Genomic DNA, 18809 nt, shown 5'->3' with positions numbered 1-18809 from the left:
TTTTAATCACCACATTGATTCCAATTGAAAAATAATAATTAATTATTCAAAAAAAATCTCTCTCTCTGTTACATAATTATAGAATTGAAGAAAAATAATTACCTTTGTACACCTTCCTGTTTGTAATAAATATAATAACTTAGTATATCGCCGTTGGTATTTTCGGGTTCTTGCCAACGTAACGTAACGAATCTTGCAGTAACGATGATGAAGCTCAAATTTCTAGGCGCTGATGGTACGCTGCCTTCGATCGATTCCATGCTTTCTGTATCATCTACAAAATGGGTATTTGGATCGTAAAGGGAACTAGGATATTTGACTAATCCTGGAAAATCGGCTGGATCATCGGAAGGACTGATAGATAATGGAGGATTTGGTGTAAATGCTGATAATGTATGACCTAATAGCGTACTGGGATGCTGCCATGTTTTATTATACAAAGGACGATAGAGTAACTTTTTTTTTGGAATGGACTTTGGAGTCGTTGCTTTTTGAGGAGTTGTTTTTTCTTTCGTACATACGGTTAGCATGCAGCACAGTTAAGAAGGAAAACGTTGTGTTGTGGGTGAAAGAGAGAGAGAAAAAAAAAAAGAAAAAAAAAAGAAAAAAAAGAAAAAGAAGAAAAATAATAAGATAAAATTAAATTCATAAATAAAAAGAGAAATGATTTTAATTTGAAGAAATTAAATAAATCATATTTATGTGTTATTGTACATGTGGTATATATATACAGGATTTAAATAAAGTCCGGTAACACATTCAATGGTAATTTGCCATTGGAACTTTATGTAAATTTTGTATATGTGTACGTATATATATAAAATAATTTATAATGAACAAATTATAAGCTAATTTATCGAATACAAAATTTATAAGAAAAAAAAAATATATATATATATATTTATATATATGTTTATAAATAAATAATACGAATATAGAAATAGGGAAAAATATTATTTAACTTTTATATGATAAAAAGGTATGAAAACTCACTAGGTTGATTAATGGTAAGTCGTGCCGATGCTTGGACACTACCAGCAGGATTTATTCCTATACACTGGAATATTCCAGCGTCTATAGCAAGAAGTCCATTGATTCTAAGATTGTTACTGTAAATCATATCAGAAATAAATTAATATTACGTTATGTATGTAAAAAGTTTAGGAATATTTATGCTTTCGTAACTCATACATAATGGGCCAAAAATTTCCAAGTGATTTTCAAAATCAATTATTATCTAGTTTACTAGTTTACAATTATACCAATCTATACAAGAATTTGCCTTAAACAAATCTCGAAAAAAAAATATCAATGATTATTATAATTATATATGAACTTTTGACCCACCCTGTATATAATCTTTGATCCATACCCATTAATTATCTGCCAATATTCGTTAACGGTAATGCGTTCACCGTTTTTCAACCAGGTAACTTTTGGTTCTGGTTTTCCATAAATTTCACATTCAAATTCTAAATCTTGACTTTCACTGGCAACCTTGTCTTCCGGTTTTTTAATAAACTTTGGCGGAACTAAATTGTATTAGTAATAAAGTTTAAGAAATAATGATAGTCGTTTAATAAAAATATAGGGAAAAAAAAGAGAGAGAGAAAAAGAAAAAAAATTAAGATATATTAAAAAATACCTTGCACCATGACCTCGGCAACAGAATCTGACGTTTCAACTTCGTTTTCGGCTCGACATTGATACAAGCCATGATCCGTTTCTCTAAGATCAGTGATCATCAGAGTCGAAGCGGCTATTTTACGATACCTAAAAACTAAAACGAGAAAAGAAAAATCAATTTAAACGTTAAATATATAGAAGAGAAGAGAAGAATTTATTTCAAATATAATTTTTAAAAAATGACGTTATGTACCTAGAGTCAAACGATCCTAAGTCTATAGACACACCATCTTTGAGCCAAAAAATTGTAGGTTTAGGATAACCATTAGCAGCGCATTCCAAAGTTATGGTAGAACCTTCTACGGCTACTTGTTGCGTAGGTTGTGCAATAAAAATCGGTGCAAACGATCCTTGATCTGTGGATTAAATAAAAACCGACCAAAAATTTTCAAAAAAAAAAAGAGAAAAAATACACGTTCGGCAAAGTAAACAAAATTTTTAAAAATCTACAAAACATTATAGGATTATCGAAACTAACCGATATCGCTAGTTAACAGTCCTAATTGTGCTTTGTTACTGAGCCGGTACTGTCCGTAACCGCTTGCATTACATCTATACGATCCAACATCTTGAATCTGAACGTCATTTATCTCCAAAGCACCTGTAAAACGAAACCATCATTTTCATGATCTTTCTTTCTTTGTTTTTTATTTTGTTGTTTTATCTTCCCTCCGTATAAAGTATTAAATTGTGTATACCTGACGGCATAATAGTCATACGATTATCATCGAGTACTATAGGCCGTTCGTCCTTAAGCCATTGTATTTTTAATAAGCTAGATGAGGCCGGTAATGTGCAACTCAAATAGGCTATTTGTCCTGGATAAACCATAGTATCTTGGGGTTCTTTCTCAAAACCAGGCAAACCTTGACAAAATTGATCAAATCTTAATTATGTTATTACATTTAATCGATAAACAATTTTATTTATCTCCAAAATTTGATACTGAACACATCATATTAACTATATTATTTTAAATATATCTATTATTTACACTAACTTGCAAGCTTGATCGTTGCAGCTCGAGAAACAATAGCTCCAACATCATCTACAGATGCTAGGCATTGATAGCTTCCAGTTAATTCTGAACTACCGGCGTATACGCTATTTATGTACAAGGATCCATTTGCTAGCTGCGATCTATACAAATAAACAAATATAAGAGAAATAAGAGGATGAATAAGACAGATTTGGAAATCTGTCGGGGGTGTTGCTTGACAATGGGGGGGTGAAAAAAGAAAGACAGACAAAAAGAAAGAAAGAAACGAACAAACAAAGTAAAGAATGAAGATAAAGGATGCGTTAGAAGATGGATGAGTAACCACCCCATGGTCTTCGAATTGAGTTAATAGTTTACCGATAGTTTTCCCCGATAAAATTAATCGGCGTGCCATCGTCCGTTCGCCACTGTATCGTAGGCTGACCGAAAGTGCTTTTTGCTTCGCAATCCAATCTGGTGGATCCTCCTTGCTCGACTACAACATCCTGCGGCTCGATGGTGAAATACAATCCTCCGCCGTTTACTCCTGCAAAAAAAAATGTACCACCAAAAAATGAAAACAAAAAAAAATACACCAAAAGAAAAATAGTATGAAAAAAAAAAAAGAAAAAACAGGAACTATGGATGATATAATATCTTACATTAAATATACAGTATTCATGGATTCGTCGTACAGGGTTGGGGTTGGGTCGATTCAACGATCATAATCTTAACGTTGATAAATCAGCGAATAAAAAATTCTTTCACCTGGAAATAATTCCTTGACTCACCCTATACTTATAATTGAATGAATGAATGGTAGGGTAGTGGGAGGGAGGGGGGGATAAATTTGATAGGGTCTTCCTATGTCTCGACAAATGTCCCATAGGGGAGAATTTTAACGAGCATGCTGGACACCCGTTAGAAGAGAAGCAACGCACATATACATACACATACATACATATACATATATACCAACGACGTACTATACTCTTTTACTATCGAATTTCGTATCCGTGTGTTTCGTGACCTATTCGAACGCAGGACGCACGTGTAGGCGGATGAAGTGTCAGGGGCGTATGTAGAAGGCTGCCTTTGTTGAGGAGGAGACTACGAATGGGGATGAGACAACAAACAAAGGGCCGACGACCCTGTAGCGACGACGCCACCCTTCCTTTTGGCCTTTCTCTCTTTGACTAGAACATTCGAATGCCTGAATTTTCTCTCCTGGTTTTGTTGCTCTCTCTTCCCCTTCTCACTCTCTTTCACTTTAAATACATATATATATATATATATACACATCTTTATCTACAAAATGCACGTATTTTAATATCCCCTATCTCCTAATTAGAATTCTACCTTGAATATCTATCTTCATTATTTAAATACCTTAATCGCAATTCTTGTATAACTTTCCAAACATTCATTTTATGATTATTTCTTTTTTGTTTATGTTTAATATACAATACGTGGTATATTAATAAATATTGTATGCTATTTATATGCATCATTCTGAGTTTATTTATACAGGGTGGAAAATTGTTAGGTAATGTTTAAAATTAATTATTTGGTTTTCGAAGTATTCAAATAATAAGTTTAAAATATCTTTTAACTCGTTCTGCGTGTAAGATGATTAGTTTCTTCAACTTTAAATTCAAGACCTGTTTCTTTTTTCTTTAAATAAACGCTCAAGAGCTAAAGTCATATGCACTTTTTACGTATGTTATATTTTCTTAGATTGCATTCTCGTGAATAAATAAATAATTTTTCGTATAAATGGTTCAGAAATTTTCTATAGAAATTTAATATTTCAGAGATTATTCAGAACAACTGCGTTAACATGCGTTATCTCTTTACAATAATAGTACAAATTATGAAAGTTATTTTGTAAAAAAAACAATAAATAAAATTATGTATTAAAACAAATATTTGATATGAATATATATTTAAGATTTTAACACGTTTCTCGTATTCCAGTATTAGTTTCGATGTTTGAAAATTGTATTGTGAATTCAATTGTACCTTCTTATTTATTTATATACAATTATTTTCGCATTTTTATTTTCTATTTCTTTTTTTTGCATATTTATATAATTTTCTAAATTGTATTAATTATGATTTAACAATTAACCAAAACCTGTAGCAAAAAAAAAACCAATACTGTATTGGCAAAAACACATAAGTACATATGATTACCTTACTTACACGTGTATAATAGGGTGCATTTAAATATCTCATAAATTCATATAATTAAATTTTTAATATCTATCCTCTAATCGTTCTCATTCTTACGTAACCCCAAAACATTCATTTCGTTTTCTATATTGCTCTTTCAGTTTGTAGTATATCAAATAAAGTTTATATCCCCCTTTCTTCTCTTCCCTATTTTCCTCCTACGCGATCGTTAAAAAGATACAAGACAATTCAACGATTCTCGTGAATTGGTCACTACACAGTGATAGAAAAAAAGAAAATAGGAGGAGGAAGAAGAAGAAGAAGAAGAAGAAGAAAAGGAACGAAGAAGAGGCAGGCAGCTCTTTCGGGGACAGTTTTATGGTGTACGATGCTAGAGATTGTGGGAGAACATAATTCCTTGTCTTGAGGCTCTTCTCTTTTCTCCACCCTTTAAAGGCCGGACGTATTTTTCTCAATACAATGGCTGTCATGGTAGGGGGAGATTAAAGAGTCCACAAGCCGATTGTTAGAACGATTAGAAACGTTGAAAACCGTAGAAAATGATGAAGATGGTTTTAAATAAAACGTATTTTAGCATATATTGAAAAAAAAAAGAAAAAGATGATAATAATAATATAACGTTGAATATAAATAACATTTAAGATGGATTAAAAAGAGGAAAAAAATTAAATACATATAAGAAAAGTACAGTATGTATACCATAGCTGAGTATAAATAACATTTAAGATGGATTAAAAAGAAGAAAAAAATTAAATACATATAAGAAAATTCTTACATAGCATATTATATATATATATGTGTGTGTATATATAACAAGATATATTACAGTACGTATACCATAGCTGAGTATAAATAACATTTAAGATGGTTTAATAAAGAGAAAAAAATTAAATACATATAAGAAAATTCTTACATAGCATATTATATATATATATGTGTGTGTGTATATAACAAGATATATTACAGTATATATACCATAGCTGACTAATCGTAATAGTAGTAGACAATAAAGCTAACTCAGGATGCAACTCACGTGAAACTTCGTACGCTATATAGAGAAGAGAAGTAGAGAAACAATTCCTCTGAAATGATTACTCACTCATACACAATCAAAAAGACAACAGATATCGTGTACGTGTGGATAGAGAAATCGATCTTAACAAAAGATGATTGGTACTCCAAGCATTTAAACGATTATCCTCGTTGGCACGTCGATGAATTACTTCGAAAGCCAATAATGGGTAATAGTTTTGTAAAAGGAGGACGTTCGGATAGATTCCACTCTTATGCAACGAAATTCCCGCAAGACTTTTTTCTTCTTCTTTTTCTTCTTTTTCGAATAAGAAAGAAGAAGAAAGAAGAAGAAGAAGAATTCTACTTGCAAGAAGAAGGTATTTCTTCCTTATTTTTTTTCTTTCTTTTTTCTTTTTTCTTTTAGTGTTGTTTAATACCAGGTCTTTTTTTTTTTGTTCTTTTTGCAAGAAAAATTTCTGATTTTCTCCTAGATATTTTTTCTCTCTCTTTCTTTCGAGATATTCGCGTTAGATAGAAATAAAAGCTTGCGCTTGCTACTGCTGCTGTTGCCCGGAAGGTATTTGAAAAGTTTTCAAAATGGCGCGGCGCGAACAACATCGAGAAATACTACAGGGGCGATGGCGGGGGCGGGGTGAGGGCGGGGTGAGGGTTGGTTGGAGAAAGAAAAGAGAGATGTATATATATATATGTATATACTACTACTACGCCTAAAGGCCGGTTTGCATTTTGCTACGCTCGATTGCATATCTCGCTCCTTCTTATATTGGTGGTTGAGTGTGTGTGTGTGTGTTACTCAACCAACAACAACATATTTTACCTTCACATATATAATTGGTTACCCGATAGTTTTTCGCCGTTCTTGAGTAATTAATTGGTACTCCTCTTGGTAACTGTAACACGTTTCGATTTACCGATACTCTACGAATATGAAACCGAATGAAGAGAACATTATCGACAAGTTGGGGAGGTTTCTCTGTGTGTTGCTTTCTGCAAAGGGGTATATATACACATATACACGTACAACATATATGCACACAGATAGACAGACGTGCCCATATGTGCATATTGGTACATCCTGGGTGTAGAGTTGGGTGATCGAATATTGTCGATAGGTGATGAAGGTTAGGCATGTTTTTCAGTGATTCTCAATTTTTTTTTTCTTCAATTAATCTCATATATCGGAAACTAGATTTCAAATATATCTCAAGTATTTTTCTTCGAATAGATATATATATCTTATTTGATAAAGATATAGAGACAAGGTAGAGAATAAAAATATATAAACAAATATAAATACATTTCTACGATATTTATCTAAGTTTTATTTTACGACAGGAAAATTACGAGAAAACGTTCGATCTTACTCGTTCGATAGTATATCGGTTGAAAGTGTGATAAATTTTCTAATTATCGCGAGTAGTAAGAAAGAAGGAAGGAAGGAAGGAAGGAAGGAAGGAAGAAAGGAAGGAAGGAAAGGGTATGAGGAGGTGGGTGGGGAGCAAGAGGAGTCTCCAGTTTGCGTTACGTGCTCAACGATTACTTTTCCTAGGATCAAGATAATGAAAAGTAATATATATATACACACACATATAGAACATAGACGAAACTCTAGCCGTAACTGAGAAGCACTGGCCCCGGTTATTGGGTTACAGTTTCGCGCTCACGGTGGTCTGTCACCTTTGCCGTGAGCCTTCGCGTGAGAAAGAGAGAAAAAGAGAAATAGAGAAAAAGAAAAAGAAAAAGGAAAAAAAAAGATTAGAAAAAAAGAACGACGATAGAGGAGGAGAGAGAGAGAGAGAGGAAGAGAAAGAGGAAAAAAAGAAAAAGATGGATACATATATAGATAAAAAGATAGAGCAAAAGATAGATGAAACGAGCTTACGTTGGATGATATATACGTATAGAGAGACTAGATAGATAGCCTAGCTACGTGTCTACAAACACGAAGAATAAAACCGCAAACTTTTGATCGATCAAAAAGTAATTCTCCACATACAAACATGTATACACACACACACATACCTTATCCCATCTAAAACCCTACGAAACTCCCTTCAATTTATTTTAATATTATAAAACTAAACGAAATATATAATGTTACATCAAATTATAGGTTGGGGGTAGGGTGGGAATGGGAAAATAGGATAAAATCAAATTTAATTGAAAATTGATGAATAGAAATTTTGATAAATGAGCTAATATATTTAATGGATTCCGTGTGAAAGTCACGTAGTAGTATACGATTAGAACGATAGAAGGCGGATAGAGAAAGGCAGCCGCGAAAACCAAAGAAGGAAATCAAAGACGAAAGAGAGAGAAAGAGAGAGAAAGAGAGAGAGAGAGAGAGAGAGAGAAATTTATCTCATAAGATGCATTATAACGTTCGTTTCTCTATGATAACGGTATAATCCGGCCGATGAAACGAACGGCAGACATTTTGCAAAGTACATACTTCTATACGCCTATCTGTTCGTCCGTCCGCTCGTCCGTCCGTCTGTCTGTCCATCCGTCCGTCCATTTATCTTATCCATCGATATAACCTCCCCCCTCCCCCACCGTGCCGCCTCCCTCGACAAAATGGCGTTTCTTTACCGTGGCAGCGGGTTTACATTTCAATCGATGAAGACCAATTAATTATCGACGGTAGTAGTAATTTTGGTTTCTGCATTCAAAGCCTTATATAATAAGACCCCCAGCTATGAAATGAAATATTTCTATCGATTTTTAATCTCTATACGGTTATATAATATTTTGTAGAAATATAATTGATCAAACGTAAGAAGAAAAAAAAAAGAAAAAGAAGAAGAAGAAGAAGAAGAAGAATATATTTTCGAGAATTAATCGTGGAATTTATCGTTCCGAGAAAACAATTTAATTTGTTAATTTGAAAGTACTGTATAATAATTACATATTCTTTTAGCGTCTATAAGAATTATTATTATATTTAGTATGCGTACAGTTATATATATATACAGACAGTATTATATATTAACCCTCCTTTTGTTTAATTTATAAAAATTTAATATAAAAAAATTACAATTAATTTAAATATTATTCCGATTGTATAATTATTATATAATTAGCATGGTCATGATTATATATATTATCTTAATAATATAGCAATTATATTAATTATACATTAACACTCTCGTATACTAATTAATATTATTATATTAATATGCTTCATAATTTACATTTTTTATAATCCTATTAACATATATGCGTAAATTTAACTTTAAAAATAATAACAAAACAAATAAATAAAAAACCAAACAAAGTGTCGTATATAAAAAATATAAACGATCGTCGACCAAAAGTGAAACGAAAAACTTCGAAAATAAAAATAAAAATAAAAAGAAAAAATATAAAAATATGAAACAGAAGCGTGAGACTAAAGTAACATTTTACACGTTTAACGCATTTACAGATTGTTAACCTCTCTTTCTCTTTTTATAGTAAAAAAAATAAAAATAATAAAAAGAGTGAGAGAAAGTCGAAGAAAGAAAAAATTCTCATCGAAGTAATTCGAACCGAGACACGTTAATCTTTTAAGGCGGAGATGGAAAAGGAGGAAGAGAAGAAGAAAAAGAAGAAGAAGGAGGTGAACGAGGAGAAGTGGGAGGGGAAGGAGGAAGAGTGGAGGAGGAGGAGGAGGAGGTGGAGGTGATGGTGAAGAAGGAAAAGAAGAGTTCGATGAGAGTCGGTTTTACGGTGAGTCGTCTTACCATTGAAAGTATAGATATATAGAGACGCCGTGTGTGTGCATCGAGTGCAATTCTCCTCTCTCCATCCTTCTCACGACCTTTGTCCTCCCTCCCCCAAGTTCACGGAATGTTTCTGTCGTCCTTTACGGAACGGTTCGCTGGCAGAGAAGAGAACCGTGGATCGCCATAACCGTTGCGGTCCATCGAGCGGAAGAAAGTGAAGGGAAGATGAAATGAGACGAAATGAGAGGAAAAGAGATGAAGAGAAAGAGGAAAAGGAAGAGGAAGAGGAGGGGGGGAAAAGAAATGGAAGAAAATGAAGGGAAAGGGGATTCCAGTGGAAAGGGAAGGAAGGAAGGAAGGAAACGAAAAGGGTAAAAAAAGAAGGAAGAAAATGGGGGGTGGAGACGGGGGAGGTAGGAGGTAGGAGGGGAGACTGAAAAAGGAACGAATGAAGGAAAAACGTAGAATTTGGCCCCCGCGATAGCGCCGCGACGGCCGACGATTCCAGTCGGCGAAAAGGAAAATAAACCTTAGCACGTCGGCCCGTTTGATTTACGAGTGCGAACAAGCAACCTACCGCACGCTGCATACGAGAATAGATCACGTGGAGAAGCATTACGGGCCGTGTATACGGTTTAAATCTGGCGCGGGACAACCACTGCACCTTCTTCTCGATCCAACGGGTGTTTCAATGTAAAAAGAAAAAAAAAAAAGAAAACAAAAAACAAATCATTCGTAATGATGTTTTTATATCAATAACAAAAATTTTCTTTTTTTTTAGTTTCATCTTCAGGTCAGCCTCTATTTTTCTTATACACGTATTGTGCCATATCAATCAATCAATCAATCACGATAATTAGTCTGATTTTGTTCGAACTTTGTTTCAATTTTCAAATGGTTATAATCTATAGTTTTTTCACTAATGTTATGCGTGATATCGAATAAATCATTTGACAATAGATATTTACATAGTTTTTTTTTCTTTTTTAAACTCGCGTACCACCCTCGTTGATTTTTGAACAATGTCAATAACCCCTTCCAGTTATCGAAAAATCATCGTCGAATTGAATACACGATGTGTACTCGTACATATATATATATAGATATACATGTTTACTCACACACTTACATATTATATATACTTACTTTTCGATAAGAAATAAAAATAGAATCCTTCGTTGAGTTTTCGTTTCACGAATTCTGTCCTATAGATTCTAACTATTATGTACTTATACACCTTTCGTCGTTAATTTAATGACGCGTTCATATAAACGTTCTTATCTCAATTTTGCATCTTCTCTCCCATTCTCTTAAAGATAATCTAAAAATACTTGTACGTAATGGTAACGATGAAGATTTAGGTAGACACTCAACGTCGTAGGAAGGTTGGTGTTCATTCGTCTCATTTCATTTCATTTCGTTTCGTTTCGTTTCGTTATCGTTCGCACGATCAAGATAAATTAACGAGCTTAATTGAGATAGAGAATAAGAATAATAGCGAACGATCGAACGGAGGAGAGTTTCGTGAATAATTTCGTAAACTTATACGAAGTATAAAGTAGGAAACAAATAACGGAGATAAATCTTCGTATTCGTTCGTAATCGAGTTGCAGATAAAATGATTATTATTATCATGTAATACATCTTCTTCATCTTTATATTTCTTCTTCTTCTCATTTTTATTTATTTTTATATTATTATTTTAATAATATTTTTACTATGTTCTTTTTTCAATATATATATAAGCATACTTGCAACATTATCAGATAGGATAAATGTATATAGAATCGGTTTCCATGCAGACAAGATTCCTTATCGACCATCAATGTTTGTTATTTACTCGAGAAAACGGTGCAAAAATAGTGGCTAACGAGTAGAGTAGTAGTACACACGTATACATACTCGGTAACCAAAGCGATTACTATACCGTTGAAGAAACTTTTTCTTTTACAACAACAACTACTACTACTACTACTACTACTTCTTCTAGTTCTTCTTCTTCTTCTTCTTCTTCTTCTCGACTTTTCCCATAAATTTAGAGCAAAGTCCACTCGTCGTCGACGTCGCCGTCGTCTTTCTTTAACAAACGTTATACACAACATGCATACTGTACTACTAATACGTGTATGCAATGCAGTTCGTATACCTTTCGAAACACGATCGTCGTCGTGGTCGTCGTCATTTGGATAACCATCGGGTAGTGTCCTCTCTTGAAACGTTCCAAGAGCGTTTAGAGAATTTTTATTTGCTACCGACGCGACACGAAAATGCCTTCAAATTCTTCCTCTTTTTCTTTTACTTCTTCTTTTACAAATGATCTTTATAAAATATTAACAAATAGGGTTCTTAGGAATTTGTTCATCTACACTAAAGAGTACTTCGTAAAATTGTCGTTAAATTGTGTTCTATTATAAATAAGAAATGATTCGTTCTTTGTGTCGTACACAAAAAAAGAACACGTTTATCGTTTGGAGAACAATTTCATTTGGGGGGAGGGGGAGGGGGAATATAAAATTTCACGAGATCTTTTGAATCGTTCAAATGAAAACAACAAATATTTCCTAATGACAAATTAAACAAAATCTATTTTTCCTTCTTCTTCTTACCTTTTTCCTCCCCATTAGACGCCACCCGTACACCAAAGTGTTGATTAATACGTAAGTTGTGCGCGCGCGTGATTCTACCTATAAATGTTGGAAAGGGAAAGAGGGAGAATGTTGAAAAAACGCGGTAAAAGTACTCGACATGTGACGAACAGACCGTGAAGGAAGGCAAGGTACGCGCTTAGACACCGACGGCATACCAGATTCTACGGGGTGTCTTGCGAAAAACTAATGTTATCCTGATATCGGTTCGATCAAATGAAAATCAATAATTATTTTCATTTTTAATATATATTATATGATATAATATATGTTACGGTGAAAAACCGTAATTGGATAATGTCAAGATTCACATGGTCTCTTGGTATATGTCCGAAATATTGATGTATAAAAATATACTCAAATATTCGGTTTTTTTTTTTTTATAAAATAGTAAATACTTTGATAAAAATGTATATTGTATATGTGTTGACATTCGCAATGTAAATCTTGACATTCTCCGATTTTAGTTTCTCACGGTAACGTATACATATCATGTGACACACTCATACACATATACATATACATAAAGTTTAAATTATATTGTTAAAAATATCTTCCTATGTAATATATATGTATATTACTTCCCCAATAGTATAATTTCCTACGTAAAGTTGTGATTATCCGACGAATTTTTTCCTCTATGAAAAAATTAATACCTTCAATAGTTAAATCCTTTACCGTATATTTGTAAGTTGTAACGTATTTATTAAGTTCGAATCGTGAAATAAAGTACGTCTGGAACACCTTCGGGTTTACTTGAAAGCGTCCAATTAACTCCAACGCAAAGGCACTCGATTTTACTCGTGTGTAAGGAGTAATAAGCGAGTAATAACATTCGTGTATATTAAAATTACATTATAGAGAAAGAAAGAGTGGGAAAGAGAGGAGGGGAGAGAGAGAGAGAGGTAAATAAAATTAGAGCAGGGCTAAAAGCAGGGCTAACTACTACTACTCTTACTTATATTTCTCCTTCCTTCCGCTTTGAACATTATAATTTTCTACGGCAAGCAAGCAAGCAAGCAGGCAAGCAAGCAGGCAGGCAGGTTTAACTACGATGAAAAATCTTACCGTAAAAGAATCATCAATATCTGATAATAATCGAGAAACACGTAAAAAGATCATAAAAATTAATCGAGGGAAAAAAATAAAAAAAAAGAAAAAGAATTTATATACACTCCCGGTGGTAACGAGTCAATGATTATCGCTTCGAGTTAACTGTAACAAAAATATGTTATAAAGGTAGAGAATTTTTATCGACGATCAATAAAAAAAAACAAAAGTACGAAAGAGAGAAGGAGGAAAAGGGGGAAGGAAAGAGAGAAAAAAAGCGCGAGATTCCAAAGAGAGAGGTTCGACTTAATTTCTTTCTTCGACTTCCTTTCATTCAAACGAACGCCTTCCTTCTTCCGTTCTTACAAAGAAACTTCTTGCATTTTTCCACGAAAGAGATTTTTTACTCCATCTATATACTATGGGAGAGGGAATGAAGAATAAGAAGAAGAACAAGATCGCGAATGAAGAACCGTCAATGTTAATTATCCTACGCCACGAAAAACAATCTAATTGGATCGACGAACTCAACTATCCCACACCCTTTTCCTTTTTCTTCTTCTTTTTTTTATCTTCTCCCTTTATTCTGTTGGGAAGCAAGTTAACGAATAAAATTCTACCGATCTTTCTCGTCAAGAATTGTCTTGTCACTTTTTTATATAGCCAATTTAAATAATTCCTTTATTTATATTCCCCCCGTCCCTCTCCCCCTTTTCCTCTTTATATTAACAAAAACAACAAAATATATCGTACGAAACATAATTAAAGTTAAAAATATTGTTCAACTATTCTCTAATGATTCGTAATTCTCTTGCTATTCGCGTTTCTACATCGATCACGTTGGCACACCAATGGCATTTGTAATTAATTACAAGGAACGTTATTACGCGATGCGAAACATTTTGTCTTTTTTTTCCCACTGTGATTTCGGTTAACTCGAATTTATATAGGCGTGTGTTTGTGTGTACATATGTGTATATACACACCATGCAGATATACGCATATACATATACATATACATATACATATACATATATGTATATGTATATATCACTTTTAACCCATTTACCACCGTAGCTTTTTGATTCACGCTCTACGAACACAATACGATATTTTTCGTATTCGTATAAATTGAACTTACCAACGCGAAAGGGAGTAACGCAAATGGCGATATATCGTCCGTACAAGAACCCATATATATATATATATATATATATATATATATATACACACAATATTTCTACCGAATGGATGATACTTTATGAAATCTAGTGGACGTGATGAACGATCGATCGATCAAATTATCCGTAAAAGCATCTACGTGGAATATTTTATTTCAATCGATTCACACACTCCTCTATCGGTAATGGCCAAGTCACGATAGCGATTATTATAAAAACGAAAGAAAAATGTGTGGCTCGATTAAAATAGGACACCATATACACGTAAGTATGTGTAACACATTTTATCTGCCTCCCTCCCACCTCCTTCCCACATCCCCCCTTCTCCCTCTACTTCTCTCATTCTCTCTGTTCTTCAATAATTTATAGTTACGATCCTTTAATCATAATTTACGATCAAACTTCCCTTACAAATATAGGAAAATATGTATATATATAGGTGTGTGTGCATACCCACACCTTCGAATAATTTCTTTCTCATTTACTTTCTTCAATCGATAAGATCTTTGTGTCTCGTTTCATAGGTTCTCACGAAGTAAGTTACATCGTGTAGAGCAGATCAAATCGAAAGTATTTAGGTGTCTATCACAAAGAAATATAAAACATTTCTCCTACACCCCACCCCACCAACCCACTCTTCATACCTCTATTTCCTAAACCGTATCATTAATTCACGGACTCACGGTTAAAAGGAGATACACTTCACGCGCGCGTTAGTTAGAAAATATATTATTTAGGAAATATAAGCTATTAGGCTGTAGCGTTGACTCGATTATAATTCATTGGAACAGTTATGCGATATCATATAAAATGTGACGTGTGTCGACAGTTTGTTACGAATAAACGAATAACACAAACAAAATTAACGTCGAATTAGATAAATACTGAAGATGATGAGTAACGTTAAAATTGTACGAACCAAAAAAAAAGAAAAAAAAAATTAACGGGATCTTATCTGCAGCAGGGTGTGTCAAAGGAGTAATAAAAAGAAAAAAGAAAAAAAAAACAATGAAATATAACTTCTAAGTAAATCCATATGTATATAAAGATAAAAACAACGTATATGTATAGTTTTATTCGAAATATTACGAACCTAACACCGAAAGAGAGGATTAAAGGTGAAATCGTATTTAAATATTATTCGAAATAAATGTAATATTTTGTACGATCTATACCACAGTGTACCACCCTGTACATGTGGTGTGGAACTACTTCTGAGCACGAATATGCGCGTGGGCGCTGACCAGTAAGGTGCTCTTACGACACCACCGTTCCTTAGAGTACACGCACCTTCGTAAATACCAGCTTGCACGAAGCCAAGTTAATTTTCCTCTAATATAGCATTAAGAATTATTTTAAGAGCATTATTTAAACAAATAATTACTGCGACGACTATTAAAGAAAATTATTACCGATGTTAAAACGAAATGATGATAAGTGGAACTTTACTATACAATGTGTCGTTTGCCACCTCTTTTTTCGTATTCTTCAGTGAAAACGATCAATAGGAATTCATTCGGTGCCCTTTTTTTTTTTATTTTTACAAAAAAAAAAATTTAGTACTTATTTATTAAATCATTATACATTATACGTTATTCTTCGATATATCTCTCCTATATTTTCGATCATTTTGATCAATCTTCGAGACAACTATCGAATTCTTTGACGAAAAAAAAATAAAAAAATATATGCCGATTTTTATGCAATAAGAATTGAATCCTCTTTATCATTTCTTATATAAAATGTGACTAACTATAAGACAAACCATTTTAATCGTAGAGCTAGGACATCGACATTATGCAATACGTAATTTATATAATAATTGTCTAACATTTTAATCTAAAATAAAGTATTACACTAAAAGTTAATTATCAAAGCATTCAAATTAATCGTTAAACTTAATATTTCTATAGAAAAAGTAATAAAAGGGATAAACGAGGATACAAGTGATATGATATTTTCATTAGTGTGAAAGCTTAGAAAGGACAATGTTCAGGAAATTAGGGATATTTGAAGACGAACGGTGTTATATTCGGGGCTTATCATATCTCATTTCTATGGTCTCCTAATTGCTTTGCGGTTTGCACCGAAAAAAGAATCCTCGTAAAGAGCTAACAGGTTTATTTTGGGAACGCACCCTTTTCAAGTGTAGAAAAATAGGAAGAAAAAAAATAAGAGAGAAATAGAAAGAGAGAAATATTTATATATGTATATATATATGTGGGTATATATATATATTCTTCTCTCATTGTACGAATCCTACAGTCATGATGAGAAGGAAACAAACCCTCATAACTTAACCAATCGCGAATAGAAATAAAAGGAAATACGAGTGAAAATGGTCGTTAAACGTGCACGCTATGTCGTGCGCATAATAAAAGAGGATGCTTCAGTGAAATCCGAGAGCTCGCGCTCAGGTACACGATTTATCTATCTCTCTCTCTCTCTTTCTTTCTTTCTTTCTTCTCCGTCGTACAACCTCGAGATCCTTTTTTTGAGATATCCTTCGTTTCTTCTTCTTCTTCTTCTTCTACGCCAACCAACCAACGAACCAACCCAACCAACCAACCCAACCAACCGACGAACCAACCAGTCAGCCAACCAGTCAGCGAAGGATTCAACCACCTTGAAGAGAATTTATAAGCCGTAAAAGGAGAGGCTTTCTTCGCGTCCTCCTTTTTCGAAATTGAAAGTTATACATTTCACGTTCCACGAGCAACGTTCAAGAAAAGGAAGATAAGAAGAAATATCACGTATAATTAGTATTACGAGCGTGCTGATAGACTTAAGAACAAATGATTAATATATACACTTGGATGATCTTCGGAACGATTAAACAATTCTTCTTTACGCATAACGTGTGTATATGTGTGTGTATGTTATTTTTTTTCTGTTTTTCCTAATAAAAAATAATCTTATAAATTCGAAAATAAATATCTTTATATTTTCCATATCGAAAATTCCAAAAACATATGAAGTAGTATTAAATAATATGAGAATAATTAAGACGAGTTCGATAGAAAAGTTCACTAAAAGTAGATTGAAAATAATTAAAAAATATTTAATTGGTTTTTATCCTGTTCAGAAAATAAAATTATTAAAATAGGTGTCGTAGAAAGATTGGACGGGTTAAAAAATCTTTTTGAACGTTATTTTCAACAAGATCTTTCAACAAGATCAAAATAACGTTCAAAAAGATTTTTTAATCCGTCCAATCTTCCTACGACACCTATTTTAATAATTAATAAATATCTCTTTCGAAGGTGGATATTGCTAAGACAAAAATTTTACAAGTTTTGTCCCTCACACACGTTTATTTTTATATATCTATTATAATATTTACGAAAAAAAAAAGAAAAAAAAAATTTCTTCAAATAAATCCACTATATATCGCGCAGAGAGTCCAAATGTCACGTTTTGGTTCCAACAGTGGTTAGATTTTTTTTTTTTTGTTCATCTTAAAATCCTCGCTCCTCTTTTATCCATTCGCCAGAAGAATAAGAAGAATCGTGATCTCCTCTTCTTTATATGCACCCGGCCTAACTCATATCTCTTTCTCTCTTTCTCTCTTTCGTCCTTTCTCATTCCACGCCGCTGAATACAGTATTATTCAGCAAAACGTGCTCTTCTAGTTTTTCAAAGAGAACCACCAATCCCGAATACCGCGGAGTTAGAAGAGGAGCTGCAGAAATAAAAATAAAATCAAATAAAAATAATAAAAAAAAAAATAAAACACATAGAAAGAGAGGGGGGGGAGGGTTGAGGAAAAAAACGTTAACGTGTATATATATATATACACGAACGTTTTTATAAACCGAGCAGAATTGTTCGATAAAAGTTCTCCAAAAGGTTTTTGGTGTTCTTTAACAGTGAATGCATTAAACTAACATAAGTACTTGAGAGAGAGAGAACATGTATATAGAACGATTGCAGGGTTGGCTTTTGTCTTTGTGTTCAACTATCACAAAATATCAGGCCATTGAACCGTTTCGGTATCGAGAAAGAACAGGAAGCCATAACAAAACTTGGTCGTTTCCCTCTTTTCTTTCTTTTTCTATATATATATTATCTGTTAAAGGAAGGAACGCAGTCATCGAAATGGAAAACTTTTTTCGCATTTCCTTCCCGTTGATTCTATTCGAATATTACCGCCAAGCGTATGAAAAACAAAAGAACCCGAATAATTACTATTTTTCTCCTGGAAATAAGGCAAAAGAAAGGTAGTCGCGGTTTTTGTGATTTAATGGAAATATCGCGAAAGTTTATTCACTAATTATAAGCTTATGGAAATCTTGACTCAATGTGACTTTGTTTGGTTCATCCTTTTAAA

At 33.1% G+C, this 18809-nt stretch overlaps 1 protein-coding gene across 6 annotated transcripts in view; it reads right to left on the bottom strand.

Moving 5' to 3' along the window:
• Positions 1-18809, bottom strand: part of LOC122521047 (neogenin) — a 31807-nt gene that overhangs the window by 8791 nt on the left and 4207 nt on the right. For 4 of the 6 annotated variants that reach the window (XM_043641441.1, XM_043641442.1, XM_043641440.1 and 1 more), the window contains 9 exons: positions 3044-3212; positions 2687-2826; positions 2385-2552; positions 2165-2287; positions 1880-2042; positions 1646-1773; positions 1373-1532; positions 994-1109; positions 103-508 (listed from right to left, as the gene is read on the bottom strand). In XM_043641441.1, coding sequence (XP_043497376.1) covers positions 103-508; positions 994-1109; positions 1373-1532; positions 1646-1773; positions 1880-2042; positions 2165-2287; positions 2385-2552; positions 2687-2826; positions 3044-3212 — 1573 coding nt within the window. Of the gene's footprint in view, positions 1-102; positions 509-993; positions 1110-1372; positions 1533-1645; positions 1774-1879; positions 2043-2164; positions 2288-2384; positions 2553-2686; positions 2827-3043; positions 3213-18809 lie in introns of those variants that run through there. The other 2 variants (XM_043641443.1, XM_043641444.1) reach the window with 2 other exon arrangements.

Source organism: Polistes fuscatus, unplaced genomic scaffold (assembly GCF_010416935.1).
Source record: "Polistes fuscatus isolate 324 unplaced genomic scaffold, CU_Pfus_HIC Scaffold4, whole genome shotgun sequence".
NCBI lineage: Eukaryota > Metazoa > Arthropoda > Insecta > Hymenoptera > Vespidae > Polistes > Polistes fuscatus.
The sequence above is the reverse complement of the archived record's forward strand: the minus strand, read 5'-3'. Positions and strand labels throughout refer to the sequence as shown.